Genomic DNA, 18,451 nt, shown 5'->3' on the forward strand with positions numbered 1-18,451 from the left:
GTGAAAAGGTGAGTTGCATTGTTTGTTTTGCACTGTCCAAAATAAATGTTTTTCCTGTCAGCATGTACCATATTAGCTAAGATAATGTTTCAGTTATGTTTTGCAACTATTAATTACAGTATTGTTTCATAGATAGGTTTTTCACATTTTTATACTACAGTAGTTTCAAAATGCATATATTTGTACTCTGTAAGTCATCACAATCTTTTGTATAAGAAAGTAACTTAGTAATTCTATTTTCCGCAGTTTTTTGTTTGAGGTGAATCAAGGCATTCTACTCTATTGCTATCAAGTAGCCTAAGGTATAGGATTTTTCAAAAGGTGTATTTCTATTGATATACTGTACTGTACAGCCGTAGTATTTTTCTCAGTCTCTATAGAATTTGTAGTTTCATTGTCAGATTGTAATAGTGTATCATGATAATTTTTAATGATGGTAATTGCAGGTACCCCAGACCCTGGTCCTATCTACAGCCACTTGGGAGCAGGAGCAACTCTATCAGAGTTAAGAAGCAAGATAGAGCAGCAGACAGGGCATACAGGGTCAGCTGTTAGAATTGAGAAGGTTATTTACACTGGGAAAGAAGGAAAAACAGATGCTGGGTGTCCACTTGCAAAATGGGTAAGCTAACAAAATACTTTATTATAGTTTAATTACTGTAAGGTGGCAACATGTTGGATTATTAAGGAAACAAGGAGTTCTGTGAAATAGAATAAAAATATCAGATGTAATAAGTAGAAACCCAGTTGATTAAGTAGCAGACAAACTGATTTTACCCGAATTTATCCGAGGGCCACTGGCCTCAGGGAGGACAGGAAGCCGGCGGGTTGTTGAATGTCCCCACCCCCCATTTTGATTTACATTGTTCTCATAAAGGGAAATTAGATGAACTCAAAAATAATTTTAAGATATAACAAAAAGAGGATAAAAAACAAATATGATAAATATGTTACTGCTAAGTTAATGTTCTTAAATCAAACACATTGAGAGTAAATATATCATTAACCAGCACAATAGTAATTACCTAAGTGTAGTTACAGGATGAGAGCTACGCTCGTGGTGTCCCGTCTTCCCAATACTCTTTGTCATATAACGCTTTGAAACTACTGACTGTTTTGTGTCAGAATATTGGCAGCCAGCTCATGGAAAAAGTTATGTCTAAAGGGGAGTCTAGCTAATTATTTTAATAATGTTTAAGCATAGGTGCTGCAATATTTGACTAAGGGCTGAAAAAGTCTTAGAACTATTTATTTACATTTTAATAGCTAATTTATAGGAAGAGGGTTCATATCGAGGTAAGGTAATTATCAGGAGAAAGCACTAAGCCATTAAGGCTATGACTGAGGAACATTAAAGAAATAAGAATTAAGTCAAGAGTGTAGCACATTACATAATGTGCTCACTCAACCGGTTTAACCCCATTGGGTATAACCAGCACTGTAACTGATTGGGCGACCATCCTGACAACCTCACCCTTGGCTAACATGCTTCTTGTCCCCAACAATGGTGTACCATGGCATTTACATTTGCAGTCTGAACACTTGTCAAGTGATGTGTCTATTATGTTATTGATATTTATAATATTAATTTTGTCCAGTTTTAGATGAAATTGCCTATACTATACAATATATGGAAAATTATTTAAGTCGCTTATTAGAAATGAATATGGAAAAGTTTTAATGAAGAATTTATAATTTCAGATTATACGTCGCAGTGGACTAGAGGAAAAGATGCTTGCCATAGTGAAGCACCGAGTAAAACACACGTGCTCTACAGCTTGGATTGTGATTGCTATTGTAGCCTGGGAGGGCATACCCTTACCAATTGCTGATGATTTGTACTCCATGCTCGTTTATAAGCTCAACAAGTTTGGAACTCCCACAGAAAGAAGGTAAGATCTTGAATAATAGATACAAATTGGATGGTGAGATGGAACCAGCCTCCTGGATAACCCGAGACACACACACCGTACCCTGGACCACGGTGTGTTAAAGGTTACACAACCTAGCGTCCACCTCGATCCACTAAGAATCTGGAGCATTTAGCGGAGAACTCCATTACCTACAGCAGAGTGTATGGGGGTTACATGTAAAACTTGGATTGATTACCAGCTCAATGCCTGCAGATTCCTAGTGGGTTCGGGTGGACTTTAGGACGTGTAACTCTTAGCATGTCATGGTCCGTGAGTGCATCTGTAGAGGGTTTCCAAGGATGTTGGTTTGATCCCACTGTGTTGCTGCCAAAAGCTTCTCATAGATGTATCACATTATTGTGATTTAAATGTGCATTATCTAATCATGTTATCTGTATATGGCTTCTTTTCGAACACCTTCATTTTCCTTAGGTACTTTTTCCACTTGGACTGGACAGTGGAACGATGGTCTTGCAGGTCAGCAGTTAATCCCAACCTTCCAAGTGGTCGGGTAGTGTTCCTTTCCTTGTTCCTATCCTAAATCTTTCTTCTCATTATCCCTTTCAAGTGCTATAGTCATAATGGCTAAGTGCCTTCTCTTCATAATTACCTTGCCTTACTCTGGGTACTTGTTATTAAAGGATTGGCCATAACAGCCCCCCTCCCCCCCCCCCAGAAAGCCTTCTTTCTTGAGGTTATCTTGAGATGATTTGGGGCTTAGCATCCCTGCGGCCCGGTCCTCGACCAGGCCTTCGTTTTGTTACACACCCCCAGGAAGCAGCCTGTAGCAACTATCTAACTCCCAGGTACCTATTTACTGCTAGGTAATAGGGGGATCAGGGTGAAAGAAACATTTTGCCCATTTGTCTCCACCTCCACCTCCACCAGGGATCGAACCCGGAATCTCAGGACTACGAATCCAAAGCGCTGTCCACTCAGCTGTTAGGCGCCTTTGTGCCTTATCAACATTACATTTTAGTCTGTTTTATTCCTTACATGTTCTCATGGGACTCTTCTATTTTCTAATCCAATTTGTTGGTTGTGTGCAGATCACCTTAAATCATTGCAGTTCACCTATTACTTAATTTGTGTCATCCATCATAATCTCCATACCATATTTAAATATTACTCTTAGTCAAATCAGCATTATATTTACATTGCAATTAGAACTCTTGACATACCACACCGGTACATACCCATGTGATTTACATTTCACCATTTACTATTATAACATCGATGTATAAAATGTGCTTAAATGTAATGTTACCTATCTAATTGTTATTTTTTTCAACAGATGCGGTGTTAATGACGAGCGCACCTGTATCTGTCAAGGATTAGACTCGGAAACGTGTGGAGCCTCCTTTAGTTTTGGTTGCTCGTGGTCCATGTACTATAACATGTGTAAATATGCACGCAGTAAAATTGCTAGAAAGTTCAAGCTTACAGATGAGCAGGAGGTATGTATCCAGGAAATGACTCAAACTTCATAGTAATGCCTGAAGTTGCAATGTATTTTTTATTTATGTACAAATACATAGAGTGAGAGTACATACATTGGTGATTTGAGTGATAATCTTCCACAGCTACTAACACAACCGTTTAGGTGGCAGGTCCTTATAGGTATATTCAACAATATGGATTCAGCATAAATTTCAGCATAATTTACCAGTCTCTGTGGTGCAGTGGTAAGACACTCGCCTGGTGTTCCGCGAGTGCTTTGTCATGGGTTCGTATCCTGGCCAGGAAGGATTTACTGGGTGCAAATCCTTAACTGTAGCCTCTGTTTAACTCAACAGTAAAATGTGTACTTGCTTGTAAAAATAAATCTTCGCGGCGGGGGTCGTATTCCAGGGACCTGCCCGAAATGCTACGCTTACTAGTGGCTGTACAAGAATGTAACAACTCTTGTATATATAAAAACAAAAACAAAAAACAATTGACTACTGGGGATGGGGGGGGGCGGGTATGTGAGTAGTGAAGTCAAGTCTCGTCTACATACAGGCCAAGACACTTTCCCTCATTTGTTTATTAATTCATCTTTCATTACACATTGTGTATTGAAAGGTGAATTAGGTTTGATGATTTGCTCGCAAATATAGTGTAGTAGATCTTTTCTGTGTTTAATGTGACTTTAAATAATATTGTAAAATAACAAATTAAGAGCATAGGGGGTTAGGATTTGAACAATTGAAGGTAGAATTGTCAGCAAATAGTATGTGTAATAATATATACTGTACATCAATGACTTGTGAATTGTCTAAGAAATAAGATAGTTCCTAAGATGCCACCCCTTGTGGCACTCCTATGGTAAAGTGGGAGAGGTTATGTCATTGATGGCATCTGTTATAGATAACTGCAGTTGTATCCTAATATGTGGATAGATTTAAAATAAACGTGTCATGATCTATATGTGGGAGAAACAAATAAATTTACTGTAAATTAAACAGTAAAATAGTGTTTGCTGCTTTGGTAAAGCAGGGCAGCTTGAGATCTTACCTTCCAGTTTATTGAACCTAAATAGAAATTGTAACGAGAAAAATAATGTCTGTCTGAACAAACCATGAAGATGCAGACAAATAATTCACTTGTACTAAGCATAATAGCCTTGATATTAAGAATGATTTATTCTTATAGTAAAGAAACTAGTGTTCTTGCTTTATACCTTACTCATTAAACTATTGAATTAAAATGAAGTTGTGCATTTTTTATGAATTATAATTTTGTATGTTATTATTAAGCATAGGTATGCAGTGTGCTGCTATTCTATATGAAGGGTAAATGATAAATTTGCTATAAGTTCGTCAAATATCCCCATCTCACAGGATGGTTAGTCATACATGAAATCAGGAGAGAACATGAAATGCGAGGCTGATCAATTAGTTTCCACTAACATCTGGGTAGAGTGCTTGAATATCTTGCTATAATATTCATGAGTGTGAAGTATACAAAGTTCAAAATTATCTCATCCCATTTGGCCAGAATTCACTGATAACAGGGCAATCACAGATATGACATACTCTCCAACACTAGTTTACCATTGGGGGATTCATACTTGCCATATCAATATCTCTGCCTAATTCTGGGAATTACACTGTCAGTCAATGTTTTATGCTGCACATACATATCATAGGTTTTTGTTTTTTTAAAATACTTCTGCTATCTGGCAGAGTGACAGTGATTGGAGTATTAGAACTATATAGAGCATAAAGAACTTCTTTTCTGACAGCAGAGATGGGAATGCCCATATCTAACTCATGTTCAGGATTATCACATGCAGTTTCAGCTACCATGGCTGTGTCTTCATGCCGGACAACACCTATGTGAGATGGTATCCATCTCACTGAAACAAATGAGACACTTGTTTAAGAGCAATGATAGAATAGCCTGTCAATAATGTCATTTGTACTACAGAACATGTAGATAATTTCATAATAAATACAACAATTGACATAGCAAACATGTTGGTAAAAAAAAATCCTTACTTTGTTTAATTTACATTCATGAGGTTTCAAATATGTCTCATTGATCAGCAGATCTAAAATACAAAAGTTAATTAAAAATAGCCAGCAAAACAAAGAACCCATACTTGACAGCATTATATATGTTAAAGACATAGTCTGTAACACTTTGTTACCAATCATCAGTGTAACCTTGTATAATAAAGTGTACAATTTAAACACAACAAAAAATCAAAGAAAGGGGAAATGTCACCTCTATTTAAAAGTTAGAGTAAATTTAAACCTGCATGGCATTTTACCTGAATTTACCCAAGGCGTATTACCTGTCAAAGGTCCCACCCATTGTTAAATATAAAAATAATCTTTCATAAACCAGGAATCATAAATACAATATCAATGATTTACTTTACATCATTGTCAAGCTTTATTAAACTATAATACAAACTGTAATATAAGATACACTGTTTTGAAGTCGTGTACTTGTTATAATATATTTAAATTAGATCTCTTTCAATTTAAGCTGTTTATTGTTTACATCATGTACTAATTTTACTATTTCTTTTTTTCCAGGAAAGTGAGATAGAGCACAAGTTACAGAGCTTAGCCACAATTTTAGCACCGGTTTACAAGCAGTATGCTCCACAAGCTTATAGAAATCAGACGGCTTTTGAGTCTGAGAGTTTGGAGTGTCGCCTTGGGTACAGCAGTGGCCGTCCATGGGCCGGGGTAACAGCATGTACAGATTTCTGTGCCCATGCTCATAAAGATAATCACAACATGAACAATGGCTGTACAGTTGTAGCTACCCTAACAAAGCACAGAGGATTTGTCAAACCAGATGATGAGCAGCTCCATGTGTTACCTTTGTACATAATTGACCCCACTGATGAGTCTGGATCTTATGATAGTTATCATCATAAAGTCCAGTCAGGTGCTCTCGAGGTGCTCACCAAGTAAGTTGTGGATATTATTTACAGTTTTAAGAAACCTGCAGTGGTCTTAAGGATAGAATAAGTAAAACATACTGTAATTTGAATTACTGTACTTGTATAACATCTTCACAGTGCCATTTAAAACTAATCTTAATGTTCTCTTCCAGATATCCCTGTGAAATTCGTCTAAGAACCGAGCCACTTCTCTCTTGTCGTGCAAGAACTCTTCTTGCGAGAGGTTTGCCTCTGCCTAAACGATTAAGGGGTAGAGGAAGAGGAAAAGCAAGAGGTTTGGCCATTGGCCGAGGAAGAGTAATAGATGGGATGAACAGCCCCACAATTCAAAGTGTAGACTTCGGTGATTCTGTTGGGCTTGATTTAGACTTTATGCTAAATGGTATTGATTTTAGTGATCCAAATGACGTACTGAGCAATTATGGACTCGATGGTTCTGATTATAGTTGGTTATTAGACGTTGGACCAGATAATGATCTTGGACTTTCTTGTAATTTAGACCAGATAATTTCATGTAAAGATGATAGTACAAGCAGTGATGATGTAGCATCTTCCAATCAACAATTAGCTGACAGTAATCACCATGATAGTGTGAAAGGACCTGAGTGTCTGGCAGCCCCAGAAGGCCAATTAAGCCAAAGACAGAAAGCCCCTTGCCAAGCTTCAACATTATCTGAATCTCATATAGGCTCAGGTGACCCTCCTACTAGTCACATAGGAAGTTCACCCAAAGCAGTAGTTGGCCCTGGTGCCTCCCCTACAGTACAAGGTAGTCCTCACTACTCTCACTCAATGCCTCCTCCCCAGTCCCCTGCTCCTAAGAGACCATACTCACCACAATGTTTTAATTCTCCTCTATCATCGTCATCTACTACACCTTTGCCTCCACAATCAATGAGCCCAAGTGCATCTCCTCTCCCTTCTCCAGCCATTCTTTCAGTTCCTCATTCATCTAGTCCATGCCCTTCTCCTCTAGGTTCACCTACTGCAAGATCCATTACTCCATCAAATCATCCATCTGCAAGTCCATGTTCATCTCCACTCCCATCACCACATCTCAAATCATTGACACCGCCATGTGCTCCACGTTCAGCAAGTCCCTGCTCATCACCCGTTCCTTCCTCAACTACAGAATCAGCAACTCAATCCCAATGCACACAATCACCACATAGTTGTCAGTCATTAATAGCTTCTCCTCTAGGAGGGCCTGCTGGAGTTACAACTCCACATCCATCTCCTTTTGGGCAAGCTTGTTCCATCAGCACACCACTCACTCCACTATCATCTCCAAACCCCCATGGCCAGGGGGCTGCCAACCCCCAGTTCTCTCACTCTATCAATAGTCAACAACAATGTACAAATGCAATAGAAAATCAATGCCACAATTATAATAAAATTCAAAATGAACAATATTCCCATTCCTCTCAACTTCCACAAAATACTCCCTCCGCTGCATGCAGTTTGTCACATGCGATGCAAAATGGTGTTGATCCAGCTCTGCAAATGCACTACAGAAGTACAAATCAATTTAGTAGGGGACCAAATATGCAAGAAGTCATGCCTTTCCATCAAGACAGGTTATACAATAACCCTTTTCCCAATTTATCCAGTGATGAAAACCCCAGTAGAAGTGATCAACAGTGTAATAAACCCAGAGAACCAGAAACAGTAATCAAACAGAGTGACAATGTTGAGAATTTCCACGATCCAGATATTGGAGGTGTATCTATTGCTCTGGTCCATGGTTCGGTGCTATTCGAATGTGCCAAACACGAACTGCATGCCACAACTGCACTAAAGAACCCAAACAGACGTGATCCAAAGAGAATTAGTCTTGTGTTTTATCAGCACAAGAACCTAATTTATAGAAATCATGGATGGGCGAGGTTTGAGGAAAAGATGGAAAAGAAAAGAAGTGAAGAGGAAAGATTAATTAAAGAAGGGAAACTGAAGCCTTCTCCACGGAAAAAAAAGAAAATGATGAAAGAGGGTTTCGTTTTTCCAGACGAGTGTAATGCAGTGTTGGAGTCTGATATGCAAAGAATGAACAATGTGTCCCAAATTAAAGAGGAGCCAAAGTTAAGTGCTATTTCAAACGAAGGACATAGTGGGAGGAGTAGAGTTGGGCATCTAGAAGGTCATCAGCTCGACTCAAAATCGGCAACTGTCTGTCCACCTTCAGATATGAGGCTTCCTAATCACCCAGATCTGAAATCTCCTCCAGTAAGCTATGCTAACTATCATAAGTCTCTTCCATCTGCCATGGAAAACTGTAGAGCTTTCAGTCCTCCTCAAAAATTTGGTCTCTCTCATACGCCAACATATTCTATGGCCTCACATCCCCCTCATGTACTTACTTCCTCATCTCCAACCTTAAATTCCCAGCTTCAGAAACCTCAACCATCCCCAGACCACAACTACACTGGGGCTTTAAACATGCACGGAAACCATAACGGAGAACATCGCCGCCCTCCCTTCAATGTCGCTTTACAAGAATTCAATCCTTATAATTGTGTGCCTAATCCAGGTCCTGATTCCTACCAGTCTTTTTGTCACCAACAACATCGCAGTTTTCCCAATCAGTATTCTCATCAAAGTAGCCCCATTAATAATGTAATTCCAATTTCAAGCTCTCAAAATAGCTCAAATCATCCTCTCAATCCCATGAGTAGCCCAATTCATAATCCAATGCAGAGTCCTCATGGAAATGCAGTGCATAGTCCATATGGCACACCAATGAATAGTCCACATGTAAATTCTTTGCAAAGCCCCCATGTTAATCCAATGCTTAGTCCCCTTGGTAATCCAATGCACAGTCCTCACGGAAACTCTGTTCATAGTCCTCACAATAATTCTTTGCTAAGTCCACATGGAAATCATCTTAATTCGCCCATGTCGAGTCCCCATGCAAATTCCCATAGCACTCCCATGCCAAGCCCTCATTCGAATCCTCACAGTACACCCATGCAAAGTCCCCATGCAAATCCCCACAATACTCCTATGCAAAGTCCCTATTCAAATTCGCACAGTACTCCAATGCCAAGCCCCCATAATACACCTTTGCCAAGTCCTCATGCAAATCATCACAGTTCATCGATGCCAAGCCCTCATGGAAATCCTCACAATACATCCATGTTAGGTCAGAATCAAGTATACACTAACCAAAGTTCCCAAGCCTCCTATGGTTTAACACCTCCATATAGCCCCGGTCCCCATGGCTCTATACCACAAGGAACCCCTCTTCCCAACTTCAACAATGTTAATGGTAGTTATAATCCTCTGACACCAAGAGCACCTTCTGCCCACCCAACCTCCACCTGGTCAGAGATGAGATATGCTCCCACTTTTAGAGTGACAGGACCCTACAGTGAATGGCCAGGAAGTTAAGAGTGTGGTACTGAAATTCCTGAATCTTGTTATTCTCAATTCTTGCTGTTACTATGTTACTTCTCAAATGCTGTGTAACTTTAGTGTTTGGCTGTGAGCTGGCTATATTAGCTCAAAATGTGGTAGCTGCGGTGTAACTGGTCACAAAAAAAGTGAAAACTTACTTTCTGTTCAGATATAGCACTAGTCGATATTTATTTATTGTGACTGAAGTAAATGCCAGTTGTCCTTTGGAGAGAGATACTATGACTGTACAGTATGTAACCTTTTGCCATATCACAAGCCATTACTTGTGTAATGATCTCATGTGAGTGAAAGATGTCTTTGTAGAACTTTTGGTGACAATTCTAATTTTTATTGATGAATCAGTTGTATAGTTGTAAGGTAGTGTTACCACAGGTGTTGCTTCTTAGATGGCTTATTTATCATTTTCCTTGTAAATAGTATGCAGACTGTTTAGTTTAATTTTTTTTTTAATCTAAGAGTTTCCATAGTTCTGATAATTGAATTTTGAGGAAATACAAAGATGTTTAAAAATTGAAAATGTTATACCCGACATTAACAGACATAAGGATGTCTGCATATTTCTGGTGATGTTTAATACTCAGAAGTGTTCTCTGAATGGTGTGGGGAATAATCAGAATATTGCTCAAATATTCTCCATTTATATTTTTTATTATTATTATTATTATTATTATTATTAATTTTTTTTAATGCATCACTTTAAGCCAAGATGATTACTAGTCTATGCAAGGCATTTTTAAGAAATTTAGCCATGTACTTTATTTTTCTTAGGATAATTACTAACATATTTTTGGCCAAAAGGAAGGTCTTGATGTTATTGTTTTAAGGACATGATCACCAAGTACAGTACATACAAAGTACACCCATTCAGATTCTCACATCTAATCTCAAAAAGCCATAAAGCAGTTGTGAGCACATCTCCCCAGCCCAAAGCTATAGTATCAGAAGGGCGATTTAGGCCCTTTTACATCATGCTTTGTTGCACAATACTGATACAATGCACTCTTATATGCATATTTTCAGAAATGTGCTTATAAATTGGTTATTGCACTAAAGAGCAGTGGCAATGAGAGCATGATATATTTGGGCCTTTACCAAGTAACATTCTAGACTAAGTTGCCAGTGGGCATAATTTGAATGAAACCCTCCACATGAGTGTAGCCAAGACATGGAGTCTTCCAGCAGTAGAGTTCATTTGAGGCTTTTCTGTAGTTATTTCAGATCTGCCATCTTAGTTTTGTTACATTATCTGTGGCTGAATTCAAAACTTATTTCTCTCTCTTTCTCTCTCTCTATACATATATATATTTGTTTTCTTTCAAATTCAGTGGGGAGGTGTTTTACCCGAGTGACTCGTGGATGCTTGTGCAACACGTGGTCATGTTTCTGTTGTTACCTTCTCACAGGACTAATGCTGGAGTCTTGACTTGGCTACATTTGCCTCTGTCGCCTTACTATCGCCATCTCTTGTACAAATAACTTTTGTGCAGTCTCCTCCTTCCTTTACTTTTCCTATTGATTATTCTTGACAATTGAGGTGCACTAGTTCATAATCACCCTTTAGAAATAACAAAAAAATGCTGTAATTTTTGGATATTATCCCTGTGCTACATGCAAAAGGAGAATGAAAAACTATGCTCGAGAATCTTTTTGTATTTTTACATGCATTTTGATACTTTTATTGAAGGCAAAAGTGAAGTATTGTTTTGTAGCAGTACCTATGAGGCGGGATGTAGAGAGGGGTTGGGGTGGACCCACTGGAATGAGCTCTGTTGAGGACGTCATGTATTTTTCATCCTACTACGTTTTTAAAGTGGCATTGTGATCTCTAGGTTGACTAGAATGTTCTTGTGTGGGCATTTCACTGTGGTGTTTTGATGTCCAAAGTTGTATAAAAGATGTCCAAAACTGTGAAAAAAATGCCGAAAAATCACTGTCGATATTTGACAGGGGTAGCAGCTGTGAGATGTCTTTCTTTCTCATGTCTATAGAACTCATCGAGATATTACATTTCGCCCGAAGTTGCACATCTGGTCATACATACATTGCCACTGTTGCCTTCCTTCCTGGTGCCCTAATGTAGTAAGTAATTAAACGCTTGAGTGTTGGATAAGTCGTGACGCTGGATTATAAAGTACAAATTAAATACCACCCTCAGTCTTAAGTTATAGTGGCACTCCTCTTTACACCCCGCAGGCTTAGTTGAGATATCTTTAAATCTTTCTGTCTGTCTCTTTCCTACTTGAATATCTTGTATTCGTTTTTCTATCTTGAAACCTAGTCATGTGTCTGTTGCAGAGACCCCATTATGTGACTCACGACTCATCCCATTGCCTTAGGCCAGATGTATTTTTGTGACATTAGAACGAGTATTTTCTATGCATATATCTGTGGTATACTGTACTGTATTTCATTTGAGAAATTTGTTTCACGTGCATTATGTAGCTGAAGGTTGTAATTAAGATGAAGCCAATGTCTTCATTTTGTTTTATATGCTTGTATTAATATAAGGGGTGTAAACCTAAAAGTATGTAGGGGATAAAAATAAAATGTCAATATAATTAGAACTATGTTCTAAGTGTCACTTAATATTAAAGATAGGTTTTGTTATGCTCCCTACTCTACTGTCACAGAAACACACTATTTACTAATTAAGAAATGGTACTACAGTATTTAAGTTTACGGTGTGTTTAACATTAAGGGGTTTCTGTGATAAGGCTGACTGTCTTATTTGACCTTACCTAATTCCTCGACTCCGCTCCAATACACCCTTATCTGACCATAGACGACAAAGTTGGAACTTGATTCAAGGCAAAGAGATATGATGATGGCAGTGTTATTGAATAGTTGATAAAGTCTCATGCTTGTACATACTTTATCTTTAAGGTAGCCAACAGTTATTATCGTGAGGGAGTGAACAATGATGAGTCTTAAGAAGGGTTACCACGACGTCTAGTTTCCTATTTAGTAACACGGGGGGAAATGACTCGCGGTAACCCTCTGCTAGGTTCATGATGTTGATTGCATCACCATTATGAATAATGATTATAATCAATGTGCCGATAGATATGCTCTTTTTCCCTTTGCTGATAATTATGTTCTGTTTAGATGCAATAATATATAAAATTGTTTGTGCAGTTTGTCAGACACTCCGCTGTTCGTTTCTACCATATTGCGGTAGTCCACAATAGCAAAGAACTTTGTGAGAATGTCAGATTCAGTGCTCTCCTAAGGACGCCTTAACACTGATAATGTTATTCATACAGAATTCTTGTAGCACATGTGACAATTATGAAAAACTTGAACCTTAAATAAGTTTCAATGAAACTTATCTTCTTTCTATTATGAATAGAAAAATAAGTTTGATTGCAATTAAAACTAGGTTCAATATAGTAGGACTTGTCACGCGTTTGTGGACCGGCCCTGTACAATAGTCCCGCACGGCCCCCACACTGTGGTCTGCGGAGCCCCAACCAGGTACCCTCCCCCCCCAAAAAAGGACTGTGGCTAAGAGGCTGGTCATGGACAGGTACTGGCAAGGTAATGGTATGGAGGATATGGTACCAGCAGCCAGGAGTGCCTCACAGCCTTGGATCTGAGTGTCCCTTATAGGTGAGTTTGACAGTTTCAGAGACTTACAATTTAGCAGATTTTCTGTAGATATCTTGGAGTTCTAGCAATATTGGAAATCCCTGGAACTGTGTAAACTACCTTGTACCACATACAGAATGTTTTCTTGTTAACTGTTGCATGTTATTGTGCCAACATTTTGGGTCTCTCCACTGAGTTACCAGATAATCAAAGTTGCCAGATGCCTATAGATTTTTACTCTATTTAAACACAACCAGATTGTTATTCATAGCTTAAAAATCTATAATTTAAAGTGAATCTCACCGAGGACCCAAGTCTCACTCAGGCAGGCTGTGGTGCACTGGTGGCTGCGATAGAGTTAGTATACTAGAGTAGACCAAATGTAGATGGAACATGTATCAATAATTATGCTGTCTATGTTCTCATCCTCAATAAATGATCAAAACAAGTACTTATGTGGCTTTGTTTTTACAATGTGCTGTTAAAGGAATAGCTTAGTTTGAAATATATTTATCAGGTATTCTTTACAAGAGAGAACTACTCTATCACAGAAATTATCCCAAGTACCGGTAGTTTTGCATACAGGAGAATACAAATAAATGATATAAGCTTCAATTCCCACTTTACATTCAAGCATTATACGCCATTATGCAAGAGGTTCTGTATATGTACAGTATATGAGTTGCAACTGTGTGTTTACTTCACTTCAGTCATTCATCTCATTTAGTCTGGAGGCAGGCAAGATACAAGCTTCAAACTAAATTATGAGGAGCAGAATAAAACATGAAAGATCAGGTTTCTTGTTATCTTTGACAGTCAAATTTGTTTATCTATGCATATGTTATTGGTCTTTGCTAACCTAACTCAACAAACAAGTGAATACCGGCAAGATTGCAACTGGATCACATAGCCCTGATGGATTCATACTAGAAGGTAAACTGGCTGTAGTATGTGGAACATGTCTGGTCCTGTAAGATTGAACATGTCTTGACATGCAAAAATACATACTGGCAAGAAGAAAGTAATATAATGCAAAACAAAATGTTAGAGAATTATGTGATATTTTGTTAAAAACAAAAGTAAGAGAATAAATTACCTGAAAAATATGAACATGCATACATATTGGTAAACAAATACATGTTCCAGTTCTGGGCCTATAGCCTCAATCTCTGAATAACAAGAATTCAATAGGCCGACATTGACGAGTAGAAGAAATCTGGAAACTTTTAAATTTAAATTTTGTTTAATTTTGCCCTGAGGGGCGAGTTTATTGGGCAGCGCCACTCATCTTGTGAGTGGACACACCGCCATAGCAGCATGTACAACACTCCCCAATAGGAAGAAAACTCGCTGGGTTGTTCATCCTGTTACTTGTACCCAGACACAGCTGGGACTTGCTTAACTGTCTCAAGTGAACAGCTCCTCAAACAAGAAGATTAACATCTATCAACTTATTACAGGTAAACTAACATGATTTTAAGTTATATACCTTTAATACCTCAATCTGTCCCCCTTGACATGTATGTAACTTCATTTTCTAGAACTGAATCTCATCCATTTTTGTGCAGTGTACACATCTGAATGTTCACCACTGAACTTGGCTTAAAGAAATAATAAAGTTGTCGATAACTCTTAATATTAATTAGGGGGAAGGAGAAATCTTGTGTGTTGGGCTAGATTTTTGTTTTCATAACATTAGTGAAAATAGTGCATCTTTAACATTAACACCACATTTGCAGTGCCCGTGGTGCAACCCGTCCTCGACTCAAGTCCATTATATCCAGAGATCGACCCCACTGAGACATTCATAAATATTTACATGCTGTTCAGTCAAAACAGGAATGTTATCCAATATAAATTAATATTATAATAGTAAATTGTGCATATATAGGCATAGGATAGGTTAGGTTAGGTGTTTAGGTTCAGTTGGCGAATATTTTTATTTAAGTATATGTGTGAAGCATTGATAACGTGGTTTGAACAAAATTCGTCAGTGAAGTACTTGTTCTGGAAGTGTTTGAATGTCAGCAGTTGTAAGTCGTCTGTAAACCGTTTTTCACTCATAAACAGGGGGTTTGGCAAGTGCACGGAATCACTTTTGGGTCTTTATTTGGAGGAGGGGCTGCATGGTGTAGTAGTAAGAGACTCGCCTGGCGTTTTGAGAGTGCTTTATCCTGAGGTTGGAATCCTGGCCGGGGAGGATTTACTGGGCGTCACTCCTTAACTGTAGCCAGTGTTTACCCAACAGTAAAATGGGTACCTCGTTGTTAAACGATTTGGTGGGTTGTATTCTGGGAAATATAGGATTAACCACTGTACTGCGCCAAACAACAAATGTTGTTTTGAGAGTTGTGGAATTGTTTGTTTTTTGAATTAGGCTATAGTTTAATGTTTTGTAATGTTTTCATCAGCCTTTGTGTTTTGAAACTGAAAATAGTTGAGTATGGAAACATTTTGATATTAGCTTTACTTGAACATTTATAAAAACAATACAAATATTTCCTTAACAATTGCACTATTAAATTTTTGCCACAAATAGGTGTGCAGTGCAGGAGTTAAAGACTTGGCTGAAATGCAATGCGTGCCAGTGGCTGTATAGGGATGTAAGAACACTTGTATAGAGTATGTGAATAAAATAAACATGGACGGTTGATAAATTTTGGAACAATGTATGTACAAGATTGACAGCCACTTCTAGTATAGCTTTCCAGAGTTGGGAAATGACCTAGAAAATATGATCCACTAGTTAAGTTGCTCAGGAAGTAGGGGCTGCAGTAGAAGAAAGTCTACCAAAGTACAGTATAGGAATAATAATGAAATGAACATTTGGTTTAAAGGAAAATAAAGAGTATTGAGGCATCTGTGGTATGCCTCCATTTGAACTCCTGTACCTAAGCATGAAGATGTCACCTTCGAAAGGAGATAATGTCTTTGGAAAAACAAAAAACTCAATAAAAAGCAACAAAAATCATCACAGAAGTTGAATGTCATACAAGGAAAAAGTGAGGTTCTCAGGATTAACAATACTAAAAGAACCAACACAACAGGGCCAATGTCACTGAGATCTTTAAAAAATAAATAAAAGCTAAAGAAATAAAAAAAAAAATTTAATCCACAGCATTGAAGGTACATTATATAACTCCCAGGGAGCAACAGCTTCATCAAGGCACAATAGGATATGCTTTTTTCACCCAAAAAGTAATGCATTCATGGAATCTCCTGCCTGCCAAAGCATCAAATGCCATAGAAAATGCTTCTATTAAAAATCAGAAGAAACACCTCAGGAATATTAAACATTTTTGACAAAGTGCTGGCTTACTGTCCCTGTTGAGGCCGCTAGTGGTGTTGACCCTCTAGTACAGGGGTCTCCAAACTATGGCGGGCCACATCTGGCCCGCCACAATTTCATCCGGCCCTCCAAACAAATCCCTGTGTGGTGGCCTTGAAAACATAATTATCGTATGAATGGCATCGCAGAATTATTCAAAGCTGGGGCTGCTGACTGGTGGCGCTCAACCCGAGTCAGTTTTCCTCTCTCTAGATAGTGTGACGCACAGATACTAATACTGGTAGGTATGTGTTGTGCATTACAACCAATCAGTTGTGTATAACTCTATATTGTGGGGATGGAGGGCGAGTGGGGCTTCGCTGCTTCCGTTTCAGGGAGCACAAACACTGTACAATATTCTTTTCTCTGTACTTTGACAATGCCTTTATCTTAGTTATACAAAATAGCAATTTCATTTTTTATTCCTCCGGCCCGCATAAATATGGGAAATATATAATGTGGCCCTTACATTGAAAAGTTTGGAGACCCCTGCTCTAGTAACTTGAGGTAATTCTGGCCTCAAGTGTGTGGCCTCCAACTTTGGATGGAGACAGACATGCTATGTTGTGTGTCTATATACTGTATGTATACACAGTATATTCAACTTTGTTGGGGAATGGTCTGTGGTATGGGACAAATGTAGGCTGATCGGTGTAGACCTAAATTAAATGCTTTAAAGAAATCATTGCATTTATATAGACCCATTCACATGCAATTGTCATGGAATCAATTGTGAAACATTTGGCACATCAATTTGAAACACAACTAGTTTTGCTATCCAGAGGGTGAAGAAGCACTAACTCATTTAGTTGTCCATTTTATTTTTACAATTTACAAAACATAACATCTTCAGGAATATACACGTAACACAAAGGACTTGTGGCCCTTTCTGCCTTGTGTAAATTCCTGAAGATATGTCAAAGTAAAGCATAGTGATGAAATGTCAAAGTAAAATGTTAAGACTAGTGATTTGTGTGTTTCTTCACCCTGTAGATGGCAGAAGGTATTCACTTATGTAAGGTACACAGTGGTACCTTTGTTCATTTCATCTCATCTTGTATCATCACTACAGTATACTATCTTCATCACATCTTTGCCAACACTCAGCCCCAGATGTCACCAAACATCACCAGATAATGACATTGCTACTGAAATTATTAGAATTTATCTAAGGATTGATTGGCCATACCAGCAATGCCATAGCCATAGGCACAATCAAAGAACATTGTACAAACATAAGGTGTATGGCTGTTAAACATTCTCCCATTGATCATAAGAAATAGTTGAAATGAACGTGGAAGTCTTCTAGAGAAAAGTGGATAGTTTTCTTTTTGAAAGTGCCGGACAAACTGGGCTGTGGTGAATACGTAGGCCTGTGGGCCACTCCAAGCTTGATGTAGAACTGAAACAAACAAATCAAGTTCACGAAATCACTCTACCCCATCCAGGTTCAATGCAAATCACTATACAAGTCTTCCTGTCCTCTTCCTTGGAATGTGACAACCTAAGGAAGAAAATTCTACTTTATTACAGACGTCAACTTGCCAGGGCACACAATCGCAAATTTATTCAGTGTAGCACCGAGTGGACTCTCGTACAGGCTCAGTACCCCAATCACGGTAAGTAATCCAACTTGGTTGGCCTCATGTAGACCTAGATAATGCAACAACACAACATTGCTTACCTCACAGCATTAGCAGGCCCACATGCAGACGACTTCCTGTTAGCAACCCCAAGGTGCTGCCACTTGGAGAATCAGGCAGGTTTTGTAAGTGCAGAGTAGTTTATGACCACTACTGTTTT

At 38.4% G+C, this 18,451-nt stretch overlaps 1 protein-coding gene across 1 annotated transcript in view; it reads left to right on the plus strand.

Moving 5' to 3' along the window:
- The window catches only part of LOC123766499 (methylcytosine dioxygenase TET), a 47,648-nt gene extending 33,875 nt beyond the window's left edge, over positions 1–13,773 (plus strand). Inside the window, exons 3-7 of the mRNA XM_045755694.2 lie at positions 447–622; positions 1,702–1,892; positions 3,208–3,370; positions 5,942–6,324; positions 6,471–13,773. Coding sequence (XP_045611650.2) covers positions 447–622; positions 1,702–1,892; positions 3,208–3,370; positions 5,942–6,324; positions 6,471–9,705 — 4,148 coding nt within the window. The 3' untranslated portion in view covers positions 9,706–13,773. The remainder of the gene's footprint in view (positions 1–446; positions 623–1,701; positions 1,893–3,207; positions 3,371–5,941; positions 6,325–6,470) is intronic.
- The last annotated feature ends 4,678 nt before the right edge of the window (positions 13,774–18,451 follow it).

This window comes from Procambarus clarkii, chromosome 62 (assembly GCF_040958095.1).
Source record: "Procambarus clarkii isolate CNS0578487 chromosome 62, FALCON_Pclarkii_2.0, whole genome shotgun sequence".
Classification (NCBI taxonomy): domain Eukaryota; kingdom Metazoa; phylum Arthropoda; class Malacostraca; order Decapoda; family Cambaridae; genus Procambarus; species Procambarus clarkii.